We start from the raw sequence: 18344 nt of genomic DNA, 5'->3' as shown, positions 1-18344 counted from the left end.
TTTAACTTTTCCTGGAAATGCCTTTACAAAGTCGAGTGGCCCTTCCTTTCCATGTCTTCAGAAAAGGCAGTATTACATCCACTAATAGTAGCTAAGGACAGCAGGGATGTGATTTTTTTTTTTTCTCTTTTGCACATGAGAACAGTTATTGAAGAGGGCTAGGATTCTGATCTTGGGTTCTTGGGCCATATTTCTGCTTCTTGTCTCATAAAACAAAAACATGTTATGAAGACTGGGGTGACACTTCTCTGTTCCTAAGTTTATGTGATTGCTGACTGACTCTGTTGATGATTCTTGAGCAGATAATTAACAGGTATGGTCAGATGAGTTGCCACCAGCTTAGAAAATGTTCAGGGATTTTTATAAGAGCAACTCACTGTTGTTCAGGTCAGTCTTGGCTCAGCTGTGCATATCGGCTGCTGGTGCCCCTAGCCTGCACCTTTGCACAGACTGTGTGATTTTTTTTTTATGCATCTGGGCCTTATCTATTGTCAGTTTCCTACCATGTAGAATTGCAATTATATATTTCGTTTATCAATCTTTATTTTCAGTATCTTTTCCTTTTTTGGAGTCTTAGAAATAATTAAGTGCCCCAGCTGGCCTTTGTACCTTGGGATGGAATCACTTACGGAATAGGACACATGTCTTCCCCTCACAGTGAGTCATGGTGTAGTGACATAAGGGAATTTCATAGGATTAGCAAAATCACCAGAGATTCATGTGGCATTAATTCACTCCATGTCTATTTATTGAATACTAACTGTGCCAACCCCTGAGCTTAGTACTTTAGCGTGGGAGGGGAGGGAGATTGCTGAATGGGACTGGGCTTTGAGAGAGAGCAGAGTTGGGTGGTTATATATCTATAATTCCAGGGGATACTCGAGTTTCTTTGCCTTCTTGCCGCCGTAAACTCAAGAGGATGACACTGAGCTGGGAGAAACAAACTTTCATAATCCCAAATAGCATCTTATTCTAAAATTGCTTTTATTTGACTTCTGAATGAATCTTTAAACAGATGATTTGCTTTCTTAGGATTCTGATCTGGCTTCATTTGTCTTCTATGAACACATTGCCCACAGATTGTAGGCGTTAAGCAGAATGAACTGGCTGGAAAAATCCACCCCAGAAATATTCTCCTGTAATATTTTCTAGGGATGCTTGTATACTTACAGATAGTTCAAAATTACTTTTAATCAAATACTTTTATGCTTCTGACTATAGTGTTCTGGGGAAGATAATGATGTTCAAATGAAGGCGACAGTGATTGACAAGAAAGGACTGATTTTAGAAACTTATAGGAGTTAGAATGGCATGACTTAGTTATCTATTAGATAATTATTCAATAGTTGTATTTATAGACACTTGAAATATATTAAGCACTGTGTATCCCTATAGCCACTGCTTCTGAATACTCAGCAAATGATCTTGCATAAAGGAACGAAAACTTATTTGGTGAATTACCTACCTTAGTGTATCATATCCGTCATGTATATGTTTCTGTAGATGCAAGTGTTGGAAACCATTGACACTTGTAACAGCTTTTCAAAACATTTAACTGATTTATAGGCTCCTGGGTGACTTAATCTTGTGATTTTGTTCTGAGATATTTAATAATTTAATCGTAACTATGTTTGTAAGTCTTTAAGAAAATTATTGAAAAGTCTAAAGTTTTAGTTGTTCATTTCATTAGTTGTTCTACCAAAGTTCCAAACAACTACAACTGCTTTGGAGAACTACTTGGTAGTAAATACTAAAGTTTAGTACATATAACCCATGACCCAGTAGTCATAAGAGCAGTTTTGCTTCTATGTGTGTATCTCCAAAAGAAATGAGTTGATATGTACATAAAAATATGTATGTAAGAATACACATAGTAGCATTACTTGTAATGCCTCTAAACTGAAAACCTTCTAAAATATCAATATTAGAATGGGAGAATAAATTGTGGTACAACTACACAGTGGAATAGTATACAGCAATGAAAAGTAACAATCTACTGTTATAATCAACATTGATGGATTTCGTAGACAAAACCAGTGTGAACAGTATGTTTCCATTTATATGAGGTTCAAGAGCAAGTAAAAGTAATTGGTGGCAACAAACATTAGAATGAAACCTTTGGGAGGGGAATATTGATTGGAATTTCTGAAACAGTAGCCACTTTAGGAGAACTATTTATCAAATAGCACAATACCAATTTGAGACTTTGGGACAATAGAGTTGAAGATGCCTTCAGAGATGGGAATAATGAATGATTTGGCTATTGTTAGATGAGGATATGATAGAATTATTTAATGCAGTATGGTAAGTTTCTTTAAATGGGATGTTGAAGAAACGAAAAATGCTAAATATATGCTCCCTGAAAATGATGGCATCAGAAAGAAGACTGGTGGTTTCAGAAAGACTTAAAATCACACATTGAAACTTTCATTCTCTAAAAATGAGCACCATAAATTAGTTCACTGACATGTCAATGTTTATCTCACTTTTACTTCCAAACTCTAGGAGGTCTTTGGAATATAACCCAGTCGCTTAGTCAGTATATAACTTCCAAAAATAATTGTAGACTTGTAAGAAAGCTGGAAATGTCTTGCTCTATGGGGTAAGACCAAATGCAGTTTTCACCCTTGTATCTTCATAGTGCTAAAAGCCACCAGCATGCTCTGTAGATGGAGCCAGAAATCAAGTCTTGTCTCCATGGAAGGGCCAAAAAGAGACATCATGCTAATGGCCAGAGAGCACAGGGAGGAGCAGAATGCTGGAACAGTTCACAAACTGAATAGCCATTTGTTAAATCATTAAAAGTTTATTATGCTAGTCTATTCGATAATTGTGTATGCTACTTGGTCATTTGTTTCCTGAATAACTTCTTCCTTGTCAAACTTTTCATCTAAATTTATCACCGGCATTTTATTATTGTTGTAACCACAAAGGAAGGGAACTATTTTGATTTTTGTTTGTTTTTCATAATTTCCCTGAAATTAAGTACTACGTGAGGCAGAATATTCGATGGGTGTTATCCTCTAAAGTTTGCTTTTTTAGCTAACGACTTGAAAAATTATCTTCTTTGTATTTTAACTGTCTATATTAATTGTGTGTGATACCACAGGACATTAGGGACATAGTGGGGAAAATGAGACATAGTGTATGAAATTCCTTGGGAGGAGTGTGCTGTCCGTATTGAAGCTTTGGAGATGGTGCAGGATAGTGGTCAAGTGTGTAGACTTTGGAACCAGATGCCTGGGTTCACATCCTAGTGCTGCCACTTAATGGATGTGTGACCCTGAGCAAGTCACTTCTGCTGTAAAATGCAGACTGCAAAGGTACCTACTTCATTGGGTTTTTGCAATGATTCCAGGAAAGAATAATATAAAACCAGTGTCAGATAATATTCTCCATACATAGTCTCCTTAAGATAATACCAAATGTGCAAATGGTCTCAATAATAGTCTTTTTTTTTTCCTTTGTGGTTGTCACCTTATTATCTTATCAGCATCATGTTTTTGGTGATAACTAACATCTTCCATTGAGAGAATGCTGACAGATGAAGGGAGATGCTGATGTCTATATTTTGTAGACACATATTTGATATCCAAATATTTTTGGCAATATCGTGAAACATTTAGATGTTATACTCACATTTAATGACTTTCTGATACTTTGGTTTTAATGTTAGCCTGTAATGCTTCCCACTGAATTTTAAATGCTAAAAACATAATGTGAAAATTATAGGTAGGACAACACATATGTAAAACCAGATTTTTAGAGGGAATTCTGAAGGAAAAAAAAAAAAACAGTTCAGCAGACTTGCAGACTTGCATGCAATAAGATAGATGAAACATTCCGATTACCAAACTGTTTGAAATGGTGAAGGTCCAAATTATATCTTGCATAGATTCTGCGTGACGAAACTGGCTAGAGTGACAAAAGGCTATGTTCAAAGAATATAAAAGAGAAAATTGTATATTGCTTTAAATTCAAGGAGTTTAAACATCTCTGCATGATTTCCTTTTGCTTTGAAAAATAGAGAGGGATGGAGATTTATGATAGTTGGTTTAAATTAGAAAAGCATTTTATTTTAAGAGCCTAGTGGTATTTATTTAAACTTTTTATTGCATGTTCCTGAAGCTTTTTAAAACGAAATGTGAAATTTGGAAATGCAACCTACTAGAATACAAATTTTATTAACACATATGGCCTAATGCCATTTGTTTTTCTTTATCTGTTTGGTATCACTTTGGACTTTTTAAATTTTTTGTCAAGATCATCCTAAATGCTTCAGTTTTATCTAAGAAAGAAGTTGATGTAAGTAAGGAATTGAATTTCTAATTCCTTTAAAATTATTCCTTTAAAGAAAAATATCCAAAAACAGATGATGATCCCTTGGTTTTTTGTTAGTGGATTCTCGCACTGTATCTAGCGCTGTTATGTACTGTGTGTGTGTGTGTGTGTGTGTGCGCGCATGGCTAAAAGAGAAGCATGTGAGCTTTGGAGTCGCACTTAGCCAAGTGAAGGAAATCCCAGCCTGCCTGTCTTTGTCTTGGGTCTTTTGGCAATTCTCCACACTGAACATCACTTTCTTCTGAGAATCAATACATCATAGTAGTTATTTTGGTAGATGTGACTTGAATATTTTATATACATCAAACTGTTAGGAATTACTCCATTCAACTTTATTTAGAACAAGCCTGTCGCTCTGTGTCTTTTTTTTTTTTAACTGCTTGCATTCTAAGAAAAGAATTTCACCATTGATTGGATAAATGTGGCTAATCTTGTGGACTAGGTAGGTGTCATTCTCTTTATTTTAGTGCACCTTTCTTATAACCAAGTAGAACGCATGTCTTAGAGTTTACCAAGTCACTCTTTTGTAACATGCTGTTTTTTTTTTTTTTTAATGACATGTCTTTTGTCTGACTCGATTTCTGATTTAACAATGATTTATAATGGTATACTGAATGGCAAAAGATGTTAGTGGCAAGATATTGTTATCAAGAAACAGTGGAGAAGCCAGATGGATAGTAGTTTTTATTTGGCAAGAAGATGTCCTACAGACTTACTTGCACATACTTGCAGTGCTTAATTCCAGTTAGTTGGAAAAACCTGGGATATGGAACCAGTGAGACACCAGTATCAGGATCATGGACTAAATGAGAATAAAAACAGGAATCAAGAAGATGGTGTCAAGAGAGGTTGACACATCCTACTCAGTTGAGGATCAGCATGCAGATTATATTAAAACCAGGAGACACAGCTCTCTAGACTGAAATCTAAAATATACAACAAGAAACCAAGAGAAGAGAGATGGACAGGCGGGGAAAGTACAAAGAGGCTCTGATTGGTAACCTCTCCAAATTCCACAGCTGTTACTCTCCATCCTAGGCTGACTCAGACTTAAAAGCAAGACTGGCAAAGCATAGTATCTTTCCCCATGCCATAGCTCGATACCTGTGCCAAGAGACACATCCAGGGCCAAGTTAAGAAACAGACAAATCCTGCCTAAGTAGGCTTTGCTATATTTTCAGAGTTGATTTATATGTTCCTAATCATTGAGAGGTGTCAACTGGCATTTCACTGATTAGCAAACGGTGCCTGCTTTGTTTCTGAGATTGTGCCTAGGCTGCCCAGGTAGAGAGGATTGTCTGGTGCCAACCAGATAGTTTGGAGATATCGCTCTTGGGCATGGTCAGTGTCAATGCCTTCTGTGGTCTGCAGTGCCTTGGAATGCTGCTGGATGCCTGTGAGGTCGGCCACCCTGCCCTGGGGCTTAACATTAATCTGAGTAGGACAAGGTGGTCGTGTAAATAAGACTGCAGTCCTCCTGCATTGTGGGGGTGCACTAAGAAAAAAAGCCTGATAACCTTTTGCTCTGCAAAATCCCATACTAGCATTCTTCACTTTTGAGTGTAGACGAGTTAAGATTTAAGATGTCTGCTGTTTTCATGAAATACCATCAGGCAGTTTAGAGAAGTCCCTTGGTTCCTGATTCTCATTGGGTCAAAAATCTAGATGAATTTTATCTTTCCAAAGTAAGAAAATCAAATCTAAATCAAAGCTGTGGGATGACCAACAGTATGTCTAAAGAGTTCTTAAAGAAAGGACACTTTGTAAATTTCCCAAGGGGGTGGGAGTGAGCCAGTGTATGTGGTGTTTTCTCTCTTCATTTAAGATGTTTATCCTTATCACTAATAGAAAGTGATAAAGAATAAACACCTTGTAGTGTTCCTCTTGTTGGAATAAACTCACGTGCTTTTACAGTATCATAAAATATAACTGCTGGTTGTGGGATTATGAATTATAACACCAATACCTGGCATCTGCAAGATGTTTTATACTATGCAAATATTTTTCATTTTACCATATTTATTTCAAGTTATGGGACTATTGCAGATGGATTATTAACTGTATTCTAAAAATGGGGAAATTGAGATCTTCAGGCTAGGGGACTTGTCCAAAGTTATGTAGCAGCTAATTCAGTCAAAGACATGGCCCGAAATGTAGATCTCTTCCCTTCATGCAGATCAAATCATTGGAAATCTTGAGCCTGGGAATTGTTCTCACTTTGCCTTTCCTGCTATTCTTAAGTCTCTTGTTCAGTTTGGTTTTCGTATGTCCTATTTGCTCATGCTGTCCTGCTCATTGGCGTGTTCTTGCCTGCATTTTGCAACTGTGAGAGTACATCACATGCCTCTTGATATATTGCCTTGTCCTCTAAGGTCTTTGTGAAGAACAGCAGTTTTTAGATTTTACAATTCTGCTTTGGAATTTACCTTTACTTAATCTCCATAGTTGACTGCTCTTATCTTACCCCACTCAGAAAAGAATTTGCCTTACTGGATCTGGCCATTTACCCCTTTAATTTAATGTCCAGTTTCCAGCAAGGCCATGACATGCCGTTTCAAAAGAAAGCAGTGTGCTCCCCTAACAAGGAATTAGGAAGCAAAGCTCTTGTTTTGACTCTGCGTTTAGACTGCGAGCAATAGTGTGTGATTTCACTAGATTGTGAGAAGTTCCAAAAAACGTTGAGTTATCTGTGCCATTGGATATTTAATGCGGAGCCCTTTGATGGATCATCTTAATTAGCTATTAATAGTATTCCATGTAACACATATAAAATACATACTTTCTTTAAAGTTTTGAATTAACAAACACCATTGTTGACTGATTAATAATTTAAGTGTGTTTTGGGATGTTACATAATACAGTTCACATCAGCTTTCTGCTATGTCTCGGCATGATTGTGCGGCAAGTTTATACGTTACTATCATGTCGTTCCTGAGTTTGGTAGTAGAATCACAGCTCAACCATTATTTGAACATTTTCTTTTCAGTTATTCCTAACTCTGTATCCATGTCAGCTGTAGTGTTTTAATAAAATGCCTATTCCAGGGCTACTCCAGAGAATACTGCCTTTTCAGAATGGAGAGCAGGACCTTTAAGGAAGGTACCTAGGTTATTCTGATGTGTAGCCAAAGTTGGTTGTCTAACCACATTTCCAGGGTTATAAAGGGGCAGCTGACATGAGCATAGTGGTCTAAACAAGGTTCATTTATTAATTAGATGTTTATTGAATTCCTACAATGTATCAAAGAGGTGCATATATTTTATTGAAAATTGTCCCCACTATCATTTTATCGTGTATAATATTACAGTAGGAGAATATACAGTCTTATGAGAGGAAAGGAGAGGTTCCTAGGTCAGGCCCTCTGAGAGTCGTGCAGGAGGTAGGGGGAATGTTCAGGAAAAGCATCCCAGAGGAAGGAGACTTGAACATTCCTGTCCAGTGAGCAATCAGAGTTTATTCTTTTGGCAATGAAAAATACAGAAGCATAAGAAGCCACTGAGTGTCTGCTAGCGGGGAGTGACAGGAGGAAGGCAGGACAGAGGACAGAACGCTGGTCTGAGAGCAGGACTGGGATCCCGGAGGCAGAATGATAAGAGATCTCTGGGAGGAGGTGATAAGACCTGGCACCAGGGTGGTGGTTGTGAAAGAGAGGAAGGAAAGATAAGGAAGCCTCAGCGAACCTGATGTGTGGCTGGGATGGGAAATGAGGAGGAAGAATGAGTCAAAGGTTCCCCACACTGGGGATTATGCATCACTGAGATACAGGATTTTTGAAATAGAGCCGGTTGGGCAAATGATAAGCCGTTTCTTCATCCTCTCGGTCTTCTGTGCATTTACCCCAATGTCTAGCATAATACCTGATGCTTAGTAGGTGCATTAGTTAAAATATTGGTTCGGCTGCCTCTGTGGTGACAAATAAAAGACGAAAAGTTAATTTCTCTCTTTCATGGGCAAGTCTGGGTGGGCCAGTGTCCAGGGAGGAACGGTGGCCCTGGTCCATCGCATGGCCCAGAGATTTATTTCCCAGCTCTGTGTTGCTTCATCCTCGGGGTATAACGTGGTTGAGGATGGCTCGCTTCCATGATTCTGCCTTGGAGCCTGAGGGGAAAAGAGAAGAGGAAGTGGAAGAGCAAGAAGATTCCTTTTGGGGGCTGTACTTGTTAGCTTCCTGCATTCCATCGTCCATCACTTGGTCACGTGGCTATAGCTAGGTTTGAAGTAGGCTGCGGAAAACGTTGTATTAGCTGGCCAGCCATATATTCAGCTGACATTCAGAAGTTTTCTACTAAAAGGATAAAGAGGAATAGGTTCTTAAAAATAGTACCCACCATGGTACAATGGTCCTTAGTTTTTTTTCAACAAATGTGCTTAGAATTTGGTCCTGTTATGTTGGAGGAGGAGGGAAGGCCCCCAGGGAGAAGTGCCCAGGAGGTAGAGACACAGCATAGTAGCTCAGAATGCTGAGCGAGACAGGAGATAAAAATGGATGATGCCATTCTAAATGCTATGGATTTTCTTGTTAGACTGTAGAGAAAAAGCAATAAAAAAAGAGCAGGAGCAAGTCTTGGAGATAGTGCTTATAGGGTAGGTGGTAGGAAGTGGAAGAGAGGGAGTCCAAGGAAATAATTAGGGAAGTGACTATCTAAAGAAACTAAAAAAATATTGTTTACTGAGGCAGGAAGGGAAACAGATGAAATGATATTGTGGGAATGATAAAAAGTTAGAGGACAAAAATAAAAGGTACATTGGGGTAAAGAAGTATGAGGAGAGGGAAATGACTGTGGAACATGGAAAAAAATTAGCTCTGAGTTGTAGCATGCCAACATTAGGCTCCATTTAGAGCATCAGGTCAAATGGGCCAGTCTACAGAGGGAATGTGGTCTGTTACAGAAGGAAATTTTTTAGAAGAAATTTAGTAGAGGGTCTGTGAAAGGTATGGGCATAGGTCCATGGAACTGTTGGTAGTGGCTGTATCTAAGCGATGTTATTATATTGGGTTACTTTCTACAATTTCTGTGTTGGAATTGACATTGCAATGGTTGGGTATGATTTCTATAAACAGTCAAAGAAATTATTTATTTTCTATCCATAGTTTCATTCAGGTTAGTTTTAGAATCAGCAAGTGATAGGAACCACATTTAATTGATAGGAAAGCTGAAATCCAGTCTAAACGTCAAGAAATTTGGATATGTAGAGTTTTTATTCTCTGGATCATTGTGATGTGGTGGGAAAGAGAAGCTGCTTAAACCTGAGCAGGGATCTCATATTCTGGCATCTGAGTTACATTGTCCCGCTAAGTTATTTCTGACTTGTCATGCTTATTTTATCTAACAGGAACAAATTTGGCACATAGTTTTCTTACTGACCCAAAAGTGAGACATGCTCAACAACCAAAGAACCTTTGACACAGATGTCATCTTTAGCTTCCTTTATTTTTTGAACTTTAAGAGAAAAATAAAAAGGAAATCCAGGTCAATGCTAAATGGGTTTAGTAGTTTGTCTGAAGTTGTGTAAGATCTTGTTGATCAGTACTGCCCAACAGAAATACAATGCAAGCCGCCTACGCAATTTTAAATCTTTCTAGTAGCCACATTAAAGGAAATATGAAGAAGCAGGTGAAATTAATGTTAATATAGTACATGTAATTCAGAATATCCAAAATACTGTCATTTGAACGTGTCATCAATATAAAAAAATGAGAGATTTTTGCAGGGCCTATGTGGGTCAAGGGGCTTTCCCTTGGCTATAAGGGTGCAGGAGTCTGGGGTGGGGATGTGAACCACTGGGGGTCACTCACTCACCCTTGTCCCACAGTAGGGAAACTCTGAGGTCCCAGCTGATCCTGGCTGAGCAGGCTGCCTCACTTCCTTCTCCTTCCTGCCTTAGGTCTTTCCTTGCACTCTTTCAAATTCTTGTGTTCTCTCTTACTTAGGTGAGGTTTGACCTGTGATTATCTACTCACTATTTTGGAAGCGAGTACCGATGCCTGTAGTCAGCCATTTGAATCCTCCCCCGCCAACATTTTTCTTGCATTTTTAATGCATTCACAGGTGATGATGAGGCCTTCTTGGCCAAGGAAGACACTTTGTGAACCACTGGACTAGATTTGGGGAGACCAGTTAGAAATCTTTTGCACTGATGCATGCAGGATATAATATAGAACTCCATGTTGACAGTTGGGTTGAGGAGGAGAGTTGGCTTCCAAAGCTTAGGAGGGTCTGTGCTTGACAGAGCTTGATACCATAGCAGAGTGTGCAGGTGAATGGGAGGGAGGAGTGTGTGTAGATGGATTTCTAGATTTCTAACTGTGGTTAGTAGATGGGAAATTGAAGTATCATTATCTTAACATGTGGAATAAAGGAGGAGAAGCTGCCTGGAGATTTTGATCTGGAACTGATATGAGTTTGGTTTTAGACATGTCGAGTAGAGATCTATGTGGGCCATTTAAGTGGAGATAACTTTTAGGAAAGTGGGGAAATGCCAAGTTGAAGATGCAAGCGTGTATGTGTATACAGGAGATATGCTATAGGTCATCAAGTGAAGAGAATAAGGTACAGAGAACAGAACTCCAGGATATGCAGATATTTAAGGTGAAATCACAATGATTCACCTTCAAAAGGACCAAGAAGAACTGGCAGGAGCCCTGGGGTGTAGAGACTTTCTGTAAGGTGTGATCCACATGTCAACCCTATAGGAAGGTCCAATGATGTGTGGTTTCAAATGTGCCCATTGCATTGCAGAACCGGAAGATGATAGGAAACCTTAGCAAAAGCAGTTTCATCAAGCAGCATGGGCCCAGATTGCATTGATCTGGGGTTAGAAATGGTTTTCAGGACAGAGTACACACCTTCTGCTTCTCTTATATTAAATTTCTGCTTTTCAGCTCTGAAGAGGGCAGTGCTATTGACATAAATGCTTTGCTGTATTAGTGGATTCATATTCAAGTTTTAACCTAGTTCTTCTAGGTGAAATTTAATAAGATGCTGAAAGAGCAAATTTAGAATCAAAATGGTTATGTTGTTTTTCCTTTGAGAAAGCAGTGCTTCCTGCGAGGTATTGTCCCTTACCATGGGGGCTTTCAGAAATGATCAGGGAGGTTTTTGTGGTTGGTCCTTCTGAAAGTGTTTTGTTTTATTCTCCACCCTCATCCCTGCTGGGTGAACCAAGAATGCTGTTATTGCTATTAGGAATATTGCTTTACTCTGTGACTTTGTGTGACAGCTGGGTATGATTATTTTATTAGTTTCCTGATTGACCCAATTTAAACCAAAAAGGAAGACAAGGTCAACAAATGTGATAGCTGTTAAGGCAGCTGTCACTTCTGGTAATTTGACCATAACCGTTTTTCTTTCCTTTTCCTCCAGTGTTTTTCTAAGCAGATTTAAAACAAAACGCTGAGAGTAAATAAAAATTGCTGCCCCTCACATGATCAGGACCTGGGATAAGAGATTCATAAGCAGGATTTCTTGGTGGTGCGTTATTATCTGGAAAACATGGTTAAAACACGCTTGTTCTGTAACAGTCCGCCCACCTCTGTTTTAGGAAACCTTCCCATGGAGATTGTGTGCGCTGACTTTTCAAGACTCGCTGAGCATCCAGACTTGAGATTGAGCTGATACAGCCCTTTCAATTTGATGCTTGTATGCCTCTATTAACTAGTTGGAAAGTTCTCCACAAAATGTGGGTCAAATACAGAATGACAGGAACTGCCAGTAAAATAGGGAGCTTTCTAAATGACCCCAATACAAGCTTATTTTCTATTTTGTAGTATTAATACAACTGATTTAGCAGATTCTCTATGTGTGTACTTTCATTTTGCCCTTCAATTGTTGACCTGTGTTTTAAGGATTTAGAAGACTTCTCATATTGGAGGCTGCAAATGATCACATGTAATTGTTATTTTACAGAGACCAGACTTATTTCCTACACTATCAGAAATTTTGCTTGTTGATAGACCATGCTCTTAAAAGACTGGTAAAGAATGTGTCTTTGAGGCTGATGGTGAATACTGGGGGAAAATGATCAATTTTGGAGATTTATGATATTAAACCCAAAAGCCCTCTTCAAACGTTTAAAAAAAAAAAAAAAAGGTTTTGAATACTTTAATGACACCAGGTGTTTTCTTTTAATTTGTTCTTCCTTTAGGATTTTAAAAGCTATGTTCTTAAGCATATTGGTATTTAAATTAATGTTTTCTTTTTTTTTCTTTCTTCCTTGATTAGGTTGTCAAGTTATTAAGCAACAAAAGATCACAAGCAGTTGGAATATTAATGTCTAGTCTTCATTTAGACATGAAAGACATACAACATGGTAAGTGTAAAAAATAAAAATTGACCCGTTGAATATTAAAATTTAAGCTGAAGGATATGATGTTTGGTGGTAAAATTATTTCAAATTTAGAGTTTCTATGTGTATTGACGTTAGTATATTTCCTATAAGTGCTACCAAACCTTTCTCCCTTGATTGTTTCAGAAAGGGTTACTATTAACTTGGCTATTCTGTTATTTCTGTACCTTGCTAAGAGCCTAATTCTCATGTGACATTATCTTGGTTAAGGCTGCTATAACAAAGTACCCCAGACTTGGATGGCTTATCAATGACAGAAATTTATTTCTCATAGTCCTGGAGGCTGGATGTCTGAGATCAGGGTGCCAGCTTGTTTGGGTTGTGGCGGGGACCCTCTTCCAGGTTGTAGACTGCCATTTTCTCCTTGTATCCTCATGTGGCAGAACGAAGGGAGGAGAGCCCTCTCTTGGGCCTTTTTTATAAGGGCACTAATCGCATTCATGAGAATTCTGTCATCATGATCTAATAACCTCCCCAAGATCCTACCTCCTAATGCCATCATGCTGGGGGGTTAGGATTGTAACATATGAATTATGGGAAAGAGACAGATGTTCAGTCCAATGCAGATCCATTTAGTCTGTATTAATAAATATTTAATTTTTATATCTATAGGAAGTACTAGTCTCACTGTGCTCTGTAACTTAGACCATAACTGACGTATATACTTCTGGATGCCACGCGCAAGAGTTATTGATAAACACTAGTGTGAGCCCAGATAGTGAGGCGTTTCAGACATGGAAAATACCTGGAGAAGGTAGTCCTCAGGAGAACAAAATAGATTGAGCCTTGAGTCTCAAGTGTTTGATAAGCTAATACAAAGGAGAAGTAGTAAACCTAAAGTTCTCTATCAGATCAGCCTCAACCACCCTGAGAGTTACAGGAAAGTATGTTTCAGTTGTTTTAAGAATGTTCTTATGATGAGAGATGTCAAATAGCCATCTAGATTGCCATGTTTAGTGACGACATGAAAACAAAACTTTTCAAGAGGCTGAATAACTGTGTTTTTAACTTTGTAAGTATAGTTTTATTTTCTTTTAACACCACTTATTATATAAAATTTCAAACATATGAAATTAAAGAGTTTAATGAGCCCTCATGTACTCTTTGTCCAGTTTCAATAGTTATCAATGTTTTGCCAATGTTATTAACAGCTATCTTCTTTACTTTTTTTTTTTTGGTTTAAGTACTTTAAAACAAATCCCTGCTATCTTGTCATTTCAACCATAAATACTCTGTATTAGTTTTATTTCACTTCTAACATAGAGAAGGTGATTGAGGCTGAATTACTGTTTCTGATATCGTTAGAGCACTGAGTGGAACCTGGGATGTGCTCTTGGTCCTCCTGTTCTAAGATGCCAAAAGAGTCCCTAAAGCAGATTCATCATATGGAACCTTCTAGAGTGAAAAACTGGTCCCCCTTATTCCAGTTATTTGGGACAACTATAGTGTAAACCCTTGGGCTTTTCTACACATAGAAGGATTGAACTGTTTTTTCTAATCGCCACAAAAGAAAGATGATTCCAAATTATTCCTCCCCACTGGTGTTATTGACAATGTCATGACACAGGGAAACAATGATACCATGACCTCTGTGTTGTGGGTTTAACTTACATCTTATCCAGGCTTATAGAATATTTTTTATGTTTGGAATTAGGGTGATTTTTAACATTTTCTAAATGGGTTTCAAATCAGTATTTTAATACTTGAATTTTACCCTCCAGTTGACAGGCATTCTTATGCCATATCCTCCTCTCACATTTATGCCGAGAGATGTTGCCCAAAGGTGAAAAGAGAAATTAAATTTATATTCAGACTGTCCCTTAAGCTGCCCAGAACCTTAGCATAGATTTAAAGCAGATTGAATTATCCGGTGGAATGCCAGTTTTACCTATTAAAGAAATATGGTTTCAAGTATCACAGAGACCTTATAAATCATGGAAGCATTTAACTGGCTTTCTCGCTCACCGCTTTATGAATGTGGATTCTATTTGTTGGGCTTAAAATATCGTGTGGAATAATTCATAAATAGCACCAGCTTGGAATGCCCTGTGAATTGATGAGTAACTCTTAATCACAATGTAAGTTTTTATTAAATTGTTTTGATGGTGAGGAGACTTCCTCCAGCCGAAACATTTGGGGGTGGTAGTCATAGAAGAGACCGCCAAGGCTGGCGCCAAGGAGGACTTGGGTATTTCTGAAGCTGGCAGATGTAGCCCCGTTAAGTCATAGAGCGAAATCTGAAAATAATGACATGGTCCTTTCCTTCAGTCAAATATTCAACCCGGGTTGCGTTAATAATGAGAACCTTATGAACAAAGGAGTCCGCCTGACATCTGTGTCTGTGGTGAAGCCAGTGAGAGTTCATTGAAAATTTGCTCGCTTAACATGCGACGCTCACAGTAACATGGCATGAATGTCAGTAGTGGAAGGGTCACACAAAATTATGCATAAACTTTATCCTATTAGGACGTGAAGTGATTGCTTGAGTCTCCTTGAAACTCTGCACATGGTCTTCTAAAAAAAAAAAAAAAAAAAAAAGGCCGCCTTCCAAGTTAAAGAAGCAAGCGGTTGCCCCTTTCTGTGCATAAAATCCTGTGCTGCCTCTGTGTCGTCTGGAACCCTGATTTACATGTGTGAATCCCTTGCGGCCTCTAGAATAAACTTGACTTCTCTGGGGAATATGCCTCCGCTGAGAAATCCACAGAAGCATAAACATGATTGATTTGGGATAGAGAAGTGGCCACAGAATTTGCCCAGACCTCCAGTATCATTTTGTACGAGAGCAAACTGGGTGTACTCTTCGCGGTCCGGCTTCTTTCCCAGCATCACGCAAGCTCATTCGTGGATACACCCTGAACTTGCACCCGGGCCTCTTCACTCACCAGTCCTGATTGTTTTCATTTTCATTCAGATGTGCTGCTTCTCTGAGACTGTGCTTTCCCTACGACTGGCATTGGTTTCTCTAAAACAAAGTAGATGGAATATTCTTATAAACAGCCGGAATCGTCGTCTCTCCTTCTCATCTTTCCCCTAGAGTTGAATTTACTTTGTAATGTTTCTATTTTAAAGTGCCCTGTTAGAGTAATGAGTGCATGTAAGGCTTGGATTCTAGGTGTGAGAGGTCTAGCCGTGGTCCTACCACCGTTATGCACAGAGCACCAAACTGGGCTCAGCCTCTAGAGGGAATGTGGGCTGTTTCCCACCGTAGCAGATGCAGAGAGTCCTCAGCAACACGTAACAGTCAAAAGACAGGAGAGACGAGATCGGGCTCTTAATTGAGTTTATGAATGTGGCAGATATAAGTGAGGCACCCCCAAATAAACTCTGTGCGTGTGTGTGGAAGTTATAATGAAGGCCTGAGCTGCTGGCATGCTTTAGTGAATCTATCTGGTAATTTCTAAACTGACCAGCAGTTATGACATGACAGCTCTGAAAAACCCCACTCTGTGGTTTAGAATAATTGAAAGTCCATGACGAAGGTGCCGTCCAGAGAGGATTTGCCCCCCACCCCCCTTTTTTTTTGTGCCTAGGTATAGGGACACTATAGGATTACTTTAAGTCAAGCTCTGGGGGTCCTTTTAGGCAGTGCCAACTGCTCATCCACTGCAGAGATGGGTTTCCCTCAGTTAGTACAACCCTTCGAGTCCCAGTTCATTGGGGGGAAGGGTCTACAATCTGTATGTTGAATGAGCCTCTGGGCTTTGCCATTTGGCTCCTGGCTCCATGAAGCTGTCAATAGAAATTCAGATTTATTGGCATAGGCAAATACCCTCAAGGCAAAAGCAGTTTGTGAGCTGCTCAGTTCCCTGGGTTCTCTTTCCTTTTGTTTAGCGTGGTAATTCCTTACTATTTCTTCTGATCTTTGATGCCTTCATGGTATTTTTATAAATGTTTTTTATACAGAATTTTTCATTGTTAGTGGGAGGATTGAGTCAAATAATTTATTCTGTTATTCCCATAAATTGGTATTATGTGAGTATCCTACAGCTTTGTAGGAGTGGTTTAGTTTTGTGAAAATAGGTTGAAATTTTTTATACAACATTTGGTCCATATTTCAGGGGTCAATACGCTATTCACAGACCTTAGGTCCATTTTGGTAGATAATAGTAGCTGCAAAAGAATTTCAAATTCCATAAGGCTTGGTTTTATCTGCTCCCGCACGTCTCATTAACTGATTTCCATGTAATTTATTATCCTAACTGGATACTTTTGAGAGTGGGAGGTGACATTATGAGGCATCCAGTTCCTTTGACTCCTACTTCAGTGCTCTCTGTTCTGTGCAGGGTGTTAGCTTGTTACTCAGTGTGGGTATGTGTTACCTGATAAAATGAGACTATGCAACATATGTAAAAACAAAACCAGCAAAAAGGCATAACAATTTTGGCTGCCAGTTGTTTCATTTTTTTAGAATTATTGAAACACTGGAAAATATAAATTTAGCAAACTATTTCTTGCATTGTGCCTTTTTATACAAATTCCTCCGTTTGCTTCTTGACTCTGTTCTTCAGAGAATGAAGTTGTGAATTTTTTCACATCTGGGAATTAAGGAAAAAATACGTTCAAGGAAATTATTAATGGAGTTGTTTGTTCTTGATTTGAACCAAGCTAAGATAAATGAAATATGTCTCATAATGACATTGTGGTCAATGACAGACCACGCATATATGATGATGGTCCCATAAGATTATAATGGAAGTGAAAAATTCCTATCACCTCGTGACGTTGTAGTTCAACACATTACTTTTTCTATGTTTAGGTATGTTTCAATACACAATTTACAATACTGTTAAGATTGCCTGCTGTATTTGGTACAGTAACTTCCATATAGGTTTATAACCTAGAAGCTATACCATATAGCTATACCATGTAGCCTAGATGTGTAGTAGGCTATCCCATCCAGGTTTATATAAATATACTCTATGATGTTCGTACAACATGAAATGAAATCACAGGAAGAGAGCCCTCACCGGGAACTGAATCTCTGGCACCTTGATCTTAGACTTTCCCAGCTTTCAGAGCTCTGAGAAAATAAAGTTCTGTCCTCTAATCTACCCAGTCTATGGTATTTTGTTATGGCAGAGACAGATTTGAATCCCAGCTCTGCCACCGTCTCGCTTAGTACACCTGGGTAAACATTTGATACTTCATATCTCTATTCCTCAGTTTCCTCTTGAATAAAAAGGGCTGTTAAATGAGCTCTTGCCTGTAAACAAACACACCCACACCAATACTAAACACTCCACCAAAGTGAGTTGTCCTCTACTTCCTGTATTTCTTAGGAAATGAGCTGTATCTATAGGTTTTGGAGGTGTTTGAAACTTAGGGCAACCAGTAAGAGAGAGAACTTAAAGGTTTTATTCCTTCTTTCTTTACTCTGAACAGGTTCTACTATAAGTCTTTGTTTATAGTAGGAGCAAAGGAGAGAGTAGAATGCAGGAGTAGAATGTTACTTTCTGATCAAGTTGGGAGTGAGATGAGAGGGAAGAAATGGGAGTTAAGTTCACGGTGAACATATCTGAGGCAGATTTGATTGTTAGGTTGTCTGGGATTTTGGTCAGCCTTACTGAAATGCTTTTTATTAATACTGGACTGTTCGCATTTCTGTTTTCTGAATGGAGATAAATATGAGAATTATTTATATTAGCATCTCTTAGAAG

General features: G+C 38.6%; 1 protein-coding gene across 1 annotated transcript in view; it reads left to right on the top strand.

Moving 5' to 3' along the window:
* FMN2 (formin 2) overlaps positions 1-18344 on the top strand; it is a 237273-nt gene that overhangs the window by 89412 nt on the left and 129517 nt on the right. The window contains 1 exon segment of the mRNA XM_069484677.1: positions 12564-12651. Within this exon segment, the coding sequence (XP_069340778.1) occupies positions 12564-12651 (88 nt within the window).

The sequence above is a fragment of the Eulemur rufifrons genome, chromosome 11 (genome assembly GCF_041146395.1).
Source record: "Eulemur rufifrons isolate Redbay chromosome 11, OSU_ERuf_1, whole genome shotgun sequence".
In the NCBI taxonomy this organism is placed as follows: Eukaryota; Metazoa; Chordata; class Mammalia; order Primates; family Lemuridae; genus Eulemur; species Eulemur rufifrons.
This window is presented reverse-complemented; position numbering and strand designations above follow the sequence as displayed.